Below are 9,492 nucleotides of genomic sequence, written 5' to 3' on the forward strand. Positions count from 1 at the left end.
ATAACGAGACACACTTGGATCAATTTCCAGCTTGGAGGTGGGGCGGGGGGGGGGGGGGGGGGGGGGATGTGAAGGGGAGCTATGCAAAAAAAGAGAAAACTTTTCAAACCAGGGGCCAGTGGCTACCTATAAAAATAATGAAAACATATTTTTTTTTTAAAAACCTTCCATAAAAATACTGATGGACTGATTTCCCGCTAGTTACCCAATGACGGCTACTGTGTCGCTGAGTTTAGTTTGTGTTTAGCATCTTATTGCAATCATTTATAATTTATCTCCCTTTCAGTGTTATTCAATGTTTTTTTTAAAGATACAGTTAATAACGTTCCTCACAGTTCACCTGCCTATATTCACCCTCTTTCCCATTTAGAGGGCGTCGCATTAATCGGGTCACTTTAAATACTTCAGTAATTACATTTGGTATTTTAAACTGACCTGATTCATTGGAGTTCATCGCTATTTTGTGAAGTATGTTGCTGCGTTTTCAATGAAACTTGAGCAGGTTTCCATATTTTTTATGGCATAGCTCCTCATATCCACCATAAATGACTACTGTAGGCATATAAATACTTTAATTATATAAAGTGTTGCGTTTTCGTCTGTTAATATAATAGAAATGTGCGGATACATAACTGCATAGCTCAGCATTAGGCGGGCATGCAAATGTGAATCTAGAGGCGTTTATGTCATGGATATTCGGCCATAATACGAAATGTAAACAACTCGTGCATTTATTTAACATCTGTTTTCACTCAGTCCTTATGGAAATAAAACGGTGCCCACTATGTTAATGCAATCTCACATCAGACAGGTAAACGCAGTGCTATTATGGAAAAGATCCCCTCTCTGGTACGGTCGTGTTACCTTTGATTTTAAATTATTTATGACCCCTTTTCTTTCGCATTGCCAATCTCTGGATTGGGGAGCCTTGCCTGCCCGCGAAAGGTGCTGAAGTTGGCTGCCTCATGTCGGAGCTGTTCAAGGTACGTGGTGCTGAATATGCCCCGTTCTGTCTGTGTGTCTGTGTGTGTGTGGATGTCTAGCGCTGCCCAGTGGATATGACAGCAATGTGGCTGTCCTTTCCTCCCGTTTCCTCCCAAGCCCCCAACTACTTTCTCTAGTATTCCAACAAATAAATCAGATCAATGAATTCATTAGTACAGTTTCCCTCCCCCCCCCCCCCACCCCCACACTCTCTCAAAGATCAACAGAAAAATCTTTACAAGGTGCAAGCAATAAAAAAACAACCAAACCTCCAAGTTGTAAGTGGATTCATCAAACGCGATCTTACCACAAGCGCTTTAGCAACATGGTGAACACCGTTAGCATCCCCTTCTCACATAGCCGAGTCTTTGCAACGCAAAGAGGCAGAGCCCATGTTTGTCCCGCACAGTTCCAAAGAACAGTAAGATCCCATGTCAAAAGCCTCGTAGCAGAGTCATTCTGAAAGCAATAATCCCCCAAACGCTGTTGCTGGTCTGCCCATTGCTTGAGAGTGGTGGAGGATTCCCCCCCACCCCCACACCTCCCTTCCTCCCCCTCCTCCCCGCTCCTCCTCCTCCAACCCTGGATGGAGTCTGTCCACACCGGCGAGAGAGGGTGAGAGAGAGAGAGGGGGAGAGCTGGAGAGGAGGAGGAGGAGGAGAGAGATCAGGGCGAGGGAGAAGTGAGCTGGTAATGTTTTGGATCAGGTTCCAGACAGCATGCTCTGCTCACAGAGCCTCTCAATGTGAGGATGAGCAATCCAGGGACTGAGGGAAGAGCCTTGTCTGGCTCCAGCTGACGTCAGTTGAGCCCACCCACCAACCCCCCCCCCCCCCCTTCATTAAAAAAAAGCCAAAGTGTCAACCCATACACACACACACACATACACCGGATTAATGCTCAGCGCCATCATCGTCCCCATTAACCTATTGCTCGCCAAACTACTTTCAACTTCTGATCTGCTCACCACTGACCCCCCTCTACCGCTGTATAACACCGCCGGAGAGAAGAGCCCACACCACAAGCTAAACCCAGCGCCCGCTGGGTTAGGAGCTACGCAGAAACTCCACAACCTCACCTTGCACCGATTACATCTCATTCTCAAACTTAGTATTTGCATTGCAATCTCCCCCCCCCCCCCCCCCCACCATAACCAGGCAATCTCCCAAAACGATTACAAAGTACAGTACACAGAACATCATTCACCAGGGTTACCTGTACCAGCTCTGCCTCTCCCTCTCTCTCTCTACACGTCCCCACTGTTGGAACTGTTGAACATAACTGTGCCTGTGATTTGCAGAAATGGTCCCTGTTTTTTTTTCCTGTTGTTGTTGATCGCTGTCGGTTGGACTGAAAGATAGGAATCGTGAAATGCTTAGATATTAGGAGTGATGGAATCCGCGGCGGTGGGTAACAATGACTGCTGGATCATAAGAGAAGAGAGAGAGAGAGGCGCCGATGCCCATTCATCTCAACTCTCCCCGCACCAGCGGAGAAAGGAAAATACTAGTTGTCAGACCGAAGGCAAAGATCCAGACGGTGCAAACAACATTAACCCTTCCCATCGCCCCAGCTGCAAACTTCATTCCATTGCAAGGGGTTTTATTTTGTGTTCCCTCTCTCTTGCTAAATCACAAGTGCCAAGCGGATGTCCTTAAACTCTGTTTGCCTTCCCCAGTAATCTGATGATTAACCCATAATTGAACAGTGGAGTTGAGGGTGGGTGTGGGGAGTGTTGGAAAGGAGGGGAGTGAGTGAGTGTTGGAAAGGAGGGGAGTGAGTGAGTGTTGGAAAGGAGGGGAGTGAGTGTTGGAAAGGAGGGGAGTGAGTGTTGGAGAGGAGGGGGTGTTGGAGAGGAGGGGGTGTTGGAGAGGAGGGGGGTGTTGGAGAGGAGGGGGTGTTGGAGAGGAGGGGGGTGTTGGAGAGGAGGGGGTGTTGGAGAGGAGGGAGGGGTGTTGGAGAGGAGGGGGGTGTTGGAGAGGAGGGGAGGTGTTGGGGAGGAGTGGGGAGTTGGAGAGGAGGAGGGGGGTGTTGGAGAAGGGGGGTGTTGGAGAGGAGGAGGGGGGTGTTGGAGAGGAGGGGGTGATGGAGAGGAGGGGATGGTGTTGTGAGAGGAGGGGGGATGTTGGAGAGGAGGGGGGTGTTGGAGAGGAGGGGTGTGTTGGATAGGAGGAGGGGGTGTTGGGGAGGAGGAGGGGGTGTTGGAGAGGAGGGGGGTGTTGGAGAGGAGGGGGGGTTGTTGGAGAGGAGGAGGGGGTGTTGGAGAGGAGGGGGGTGTTGGAGAGGAGGGGGTGTTGGATAGGAGGGGGTGTGTTGGAGAGGAGGGGGGTGTTGGAGAGGAGGGGGGTGTGAAGGAGAGGAGGGGAGGTGTTGGAGAGGAGGGGGTGTTGGAGAGGAGGGAGTGTTGGAGAGGAGGGGGTGTTGGAGAGGAGGAGGGGGTGTTGGAGAGGAGGGGGGTGTTGGAGAGGAGGGGGTGTTGGAGAGGAGGGAGGGGTGTTGGAGAGGAGGGGGGTGTTGGAGAGGAGGGGAGGTGTTGGGGAGGAGTGGGGAGTTGGAGAGGAGGAGGGGGGTGTTGGAGAAGGGGGGTGTTGGAGAGGAGGAGGGGGGTGTTGGAGAGGAGGGGGTGATGGAGAGGAGGGGATGGTGTTGTGAGAGGAGGGGGGATGTTGGAGAGGAGGGGGGTGTTGGAGAGGAGGGGTGTGTTGGATAGGAGGAGGGGGTGTTGGGGAGGAGGAGGGGGTGTTGGAGAGGAGGGGGTGTTGGAGAGGAGGGGGGTTGTTGGAGAGGAGGAGGGGGTGTTGGAGAGGAGGGGGGTGTTGGAGAGGAGGGGGGTGTTGGATAGGAGGGGGTGTGTTGGAGAGGAGGGGGGTGTTGGAGAGGAGGGGGGTGTGAAGGAGAGGAGGGGAGGTGTTGGAGAGGAGGGGGTGTTGGAGAGGAGGGAGTGTTGGAGAGGAGGGGGTGTTGGAGAGGAGGAGGGGGTGTTGGAGAGGAGGGGGTGTTGGAGAGGAGGGGGTGTTGGAGAGGAGGGGGGTTGTTGGAGAGGAGGAGGGGGTGTTGGAGAGGAGGGGGGTGTTGGAGAGGAGGGGGGTGTTGGAGAGGAGGGGGTGTGTTGGAGAGGAGGGGGGTGTTGGAGTGGAGGGGGGTGTGAAGGAGAGGAGGGGGGTGTTGGAGAGGAGGGGGGTGTTGGAGAGGAGGGGGTGTTGGAGAGGAAGGGGGTGTTGGAGAGGAGGGGGGTGTTGGAGAGGAGGGGGTGTTGGAGAGGAAGGGGTGTTGGAGAGGAGGGGGGTGTTGGAGAGGAGGGGGATGTTGGAGAGGAGGGGGGTGTTGGAGAGGAGGGGGTGTGAAGGAGAGGAGGGGGTGTGTTGGAGAGGAGGGGGGTGTTGGAGAGGAGGGGGGTGTTGGAGAGGAGGGGGTGTTGGAGAGGAAGGGGGTGTTGGAGAGGAGGGGGGTGTTGGAGAGGAGGGGTTGTTGGAGAGGAGGGGGGTGTTGGAGAGGAGGGGGGTGTTGGAGAGGAGGGGGGTGTTGGAGAGGAGAGGGGTGTAACCAGCCGGATTGCAATTGTGTTTGGTGTGACCGACAGGCAAAAGGGAGTTGGAATGATTATAACCGAGATGATTGGCAACCCAGGAAGAATCTGGAATGGGTCAGCTACCCCACCCAGTGTCAGTTGTGACTACTGTTTCCCGGGGTAAGAGACTGCGAGTTGATTTAAAGGCGGCAATTGGGTCTCCTGCATTCCGTCCACACAATGCATTCACAAATATTAACTTTATCGGGGCTTCACACACACACAAACACACATCACTGTGAATGCTTATGATTTTATATAACCCAGGCAGATTATTGCACAAGTGCCTTGCAGTCATACCTCATATTGGCCCTGGGAATGTTAATGCACCGGGTGTGTACATTTTGGAAATCTGTCCAGCTCTTGAGGGCGCACGGTTCCTCCCTCGGTCGATCTTGGAGCCAATCGAACCGGCACCAAAACATTAACGATTTGGGCGTTGGAGATGTCAACTCATTTCTGCCAGTGCGACCCAAGTGATTATTTACTGATGTGAGTTTCTCGATTAAGCGGATCATTCTAATCTACAGCTGAAGCACATTCCAGGCAATTCTATTATAACCTAGCCCCTACGACACCACACCACCGTTTAATGTACAGCTTCAAACTGGACTGTGCAGATGCAATTAATAGAAAGTGTAATTAGCAAAGTGACTTTTAAATGACACATTGTTCGGTCAAATAACTGAATCGGTCACGTGATTGGTTTGTCCAACAGTAAAATATGTTACAATGTTCCTTGACAAAGACTCAAAACGTTAACTCCATTCTCTCCCCACAGATGCTGCCAGACTTGCTGAGATTTTCCAGCATTTTCTGTTTTTCTTTCAGATTCCAGCATCCGCAGTTAATTTGCTTTTATTTTTATTATAGTAAAATATTGTTTACTTTGCATTTCGTGGTGGTATTATTTGCATGACATTGGTCAGTGTTAATGCAAACATGAAAACGTTCTGCATGCATCCTATCCAGACAGGTCATTCCACTGAATTTCACACCTCCGCCCCGGTGTCTCAGCACAAGATTCAATATTCAGCTCACTATTGGAGCAGTGCTGGGGGGTCTATACCCAAAGACTCAATCAATATGTTGCTCATTGCATCTGGCATATTGACAGTTAAAAGCAAACAGAGACAAGATCTCCCCCCCCTCCCCCCCCCCCCCCCCCCCACCCCCCCCCCCCCCCCCCCCCCCCCCCCCCCCCCCCCCCCCCCCACCCCCAAAGAAAAAAAGATGAACCTGTATCCTCTCCTCCCAGAAGCTGATGGGCCCGTGATGTGTTGTCAGTAACCTGCTTTTGAGATTTCCTAATGTGAACAGGTCAAGTGAATCATTTGTGAATCAGAGTGGCCAATCCATCCCACCCACACCCAAGGCCACTTCGCAGCATCCCTGTATCAAAGCTGTCGCAGATTACAGAATGAAGAGAGAACATTATTTTGGGAGCATGCAAGATTAATTCCTCAGGTGCACACATACTCACTGCAATAGACAAATGAAGCATAACCTCAACAGAACGCCTAATTATTAAAATTACACCCCCTTCAAAACGAGAAATGTAATATTTTCTGACTATAAATTAAATATGCTGCAAAAGACCAGTATCAACAATGGGGTGAATAGTTCTCCTTGCTATATTAAAGATGGAACATTGAGAACATTGATAGGGGTTTCAATGATAGTGCCGGTGGAAAACATCAATCACACGATAGGAAGGATGTGAATGCATTGGAAAGAGTGCAGAAGAGGGTTACAGGAATGCTTACAGGGGTGAGAAACTTCAATGGTGCGATAGATTGGAGAGGTTGGGATTGTTCTCCTTGGGGAGATGAAGGCTGAGAGGAGATTTGATAGAGATTTTCAAAATCATGAGGGGGCTGGACAGGTTTCCTGCTCGTAAAAGGCTCAAGAAGGAAAGATTTAAAGTGATTTGCAAAGAGGGAAATGTTAGGTGAGATTTTCTTTTCCCACAAGGAGTGGTTGGGGTTTGGAATGTGCAACCAGGAAGTGTGGTGGAGGTAGGTTCATTCAAGGCATTCAAGAGGGAAATTAGATAACTACTTGAATAGAAACAATGTGCAGGGGTACAGGGAAAAGGAAGGGTAATGGCACTAAGTCATGATGCTCATTTGGAGAGCCAGTGCGGACATGATGGGCCAAGTGGCCTCTGTCTGCAAAGTAACAATGTTATAATTGTTTGTAAAATAAGTTCCTATTGCTGTGGCCCTTACTTTATCTTGGCAGATTTTGAAATATTGTTGATAAAATTAACAATGACTGTACCTGGTTGGTTTCCCACACCACTCCCCCTCCCCAGCACCCCTCCCCAGCACCCGCACCCCCCCCCCCCCCCCCCCCCCCCCCCCCCCCCCCCCCCCCCCCCCCGCCACCTCCCACCCCCACCCCGAAGTCGGGCAGGTATAGGGGATTGTTTCTTCCAAAATGCGTTCAATGCAAAATTGCATCACAAATTTGAATCCACCCAAAGTAGGTACAGGTAAGGGGTGTGAACGCGGCTACACACACACACACGCACACACAAGTCAGGCTCACAGGAGCCAATTGCAAAGGGAGTTTTGGAATTTTTCAGGGTGCAATTCCACCCACCGAGGAGGATACCTTACTACCTTACCCCCCCCCCCCCCCCCCCCCCCCCCCCCCCCCCATGCCACGATACTGACATTGGGACTTGAACAGATATTGACCCTGGTGAACAGACTGAAACTTCAGGTGTGATAACCCACACCCCAGGAGATGTGAACTACAAAGGCCACACCTCAGGGCAAAGAGTGAGTTACTTGTAACTTGGATTTTCTAAAGTGAAGCAATGGAAAATAGGACCAGGAGTTGGCCATTCAGCCCCTCCAGTCTTGCCATTCAATGAGAGCACAACTCATCTGTGGCCTAATTCCACATACCTGCATTTGACCCATACCCTTTAATAACATATTTGATTGACAATAATCTATCTATCTCAGGTTTAAAATTAACAACTGTTCCAGCTTCAACTGCTGTGTGTGGCAGAGAGTTCCAAACCCTACCACTCTTTGCGTGAGTAAGTGCTTCCTAACAGCTCTCCTGAACAATCTGGCCCTATGTTTTAGACTATGTCCCCTAGTTTCTCGGGATGGGCCGAGCAGCCGTAACAAAAAACCCGAGTCCCGCTAGCTCTGTTCTAATCTGCTCTTAGCCGGAGGGACCTCGGCGTGAAAGGTTCGGGGGCGGCCTGTGGTGGTGGTGGTGGAGGGGGGGGGGGGGGAGGGGGGGAGGTAGGGGGTCCGACCTCGGAGGGGGGCTCCATTGTGGCCTGGCCAGCGATCGGGGTCCACCGATCGGCGCGCCGGCCTCTCGGGCTGGGGGCCTCCTTTCTTCTGCGCCAGCCCCTGTAGCCCTACGCCATGTTGCGACGGGGTCAGCGCAGAGAAGGGAGTCACTGCGCATGCGTGGACCCTGCGGTGCCCAGTTGACGCCGGGATCAGCAGCTGGAGCAGCGTGGGCTGCTCCAGTGCCGGGCTGGCCCCCTGTAGGGGCCAGAATTGCTGATCCTGAGGCCATGTTGACGCCGTCGGGAAACGCGACGGCGTTTACGACAGCATCATCACTTCAGGATCAGAGAATCCCGCCCGATATGTTTGGAAAAATAATGGACAAACTGGATTAATTTTCATGGTTAGTAAATATAATCAACAACAGTGTATATTTGCACTCTGATGTCATGACATCACCACATATGTATAATAACCAGAACGAATTGCAAACCAGGACCCATTTTCCCATTCAGTGCAAATCGGTCCCTCAAACTATTCTTAGTTTACTTCTGTAACATAACTCCTCCCTCGGGCTACACTGCCACTCGCCCAAATGTTTGCTTAACTTCACTTTGTACAACTGCAAAGAAAGCATGAGACACTCATTGAGTGGCGTTGAATGGTTTTGTTCACATGAATGCAACGAGGAATACATATTCCCAGGCCAGAGAAAGCTGCAGGAATTAACAGTGTATCTCAAGTCGGCCGATCCCACCTGACCCTGAAGAGGTACCAACTGTAATTACAAAAACAACTTAATACTAGCTAATGTTAATAATTTCTATTTGCATCCTGATTATTCATATAATTTATTTAAATACTATAATCAGGCTACAGGCAGTAACTTGCAATAAAATGCCTTGATAATCACATGTTATAAAAGAATTAGTATGTTGCAATCGGAATGTGGACGTTTTAATTTTAAGGGCAATCATTTCGGAACATCGGAGTTTGGGGAGGGGGGGGCGGTAAATGTCTACAAACGGCAACATTCTGGGAATGGACAAACAATCTACACTCTTTTTCAAACTATGTTTCAGGTAATAATCTCTTGACTTGCTGTGTGCCCACTCGATGATAATGGGCCAAAGGCAGTTTGGCAAGTGTTGTTGCACTGTGTCAAATTACTCTGGAGTAAAATTACCGTTGATTTGACCAAAATCATCACCATTGAAGAATCTAAGCTGTAAATTGTAGGTCAATTGATTCCTAATTTTAAAAGTGGCCACAAACTCAATCTCAGAATAGAAAAATACATTACTGATAGCCTTGGGGGGTGGGGGGGGGGGGAAGGGGGGGGGGGGGGGTAGCCACAGCATTTGGGGATTGGTAAGAAAGGATAAATTGATAGTGAAAGGAATTGAGTGGGAAGAGACATAGGGTAGGCGACTCTACGGTATTATTTCATAGAATCCTTGTAGTGCAGAAGTAGGACATTTGGCCCATCAAGTCTGCACCGACCCTTCAAAACTCCACCCTACCTTGGCCCAATCCCCCACCCTATTCCTGTAACCCCACCCTAAGGGCAATTTAGCATAGCCAATCCGCCTAACCTGCACATCTATGGACTGTGGGAGGAAATCAGAGCACCTATAGGAAACCAAGGCAGACACAGCGAGAACATACAATCTC

The 9,492-nt window shown here is 50.2% G+C and overlaps 1 protein-coding gene across 4 annotated transcripts in view; it reads right to left on the reverse strand.

Annotated features, from left to right (window-relative positions):
* ajap1 (adherens junctions associated protein 1) overlaps window positions 1-2,364 on the reverse strand; it is a 316,483-nt gene extending 314,119 nt beyond the window's left edge. Inside the window, exon 1 of one of the 4 annotated variants that reach the window (XM_038821840.1) lies at window positions 2,200-2,364. Coding sequence is in view for 2 of the 4 variants with exons in the window: in XM_038821838.1 (XP_038677766.1) it covers window positions 1,292-1,329 (38 nt within the window). In the remaining 2 variants the exon portion in view is untranslated. Of the gene's footprint in view, window positions 1-435; window positions 512-1,253; window positions 1,729-2,199 lie in introns of those variants that run through there. The other 3 variants (XM_038821838.1, XM_038821839.1, XM_038821841.1) reach the window with 3 other exon arrangements.
* Window positions 2,365-9,492: the final 7,128 nt, after the last annotated feature.

The sequence above is a fragment of the Scyliorhinus canicula genome, chromosome 16 (genome assembly GCF_902713615.1).
Source record: "Scyliorhinus canicula chromosome 16, sScyCan1.1, whole genome shotgun sequence".
NCBI lineage: Eukaryota > Metazoa > Chordata > Chondrichthyes > Carcharhiniformes > Scyliorhinidae > Scyliorhinus > Scyliorhinus canicula.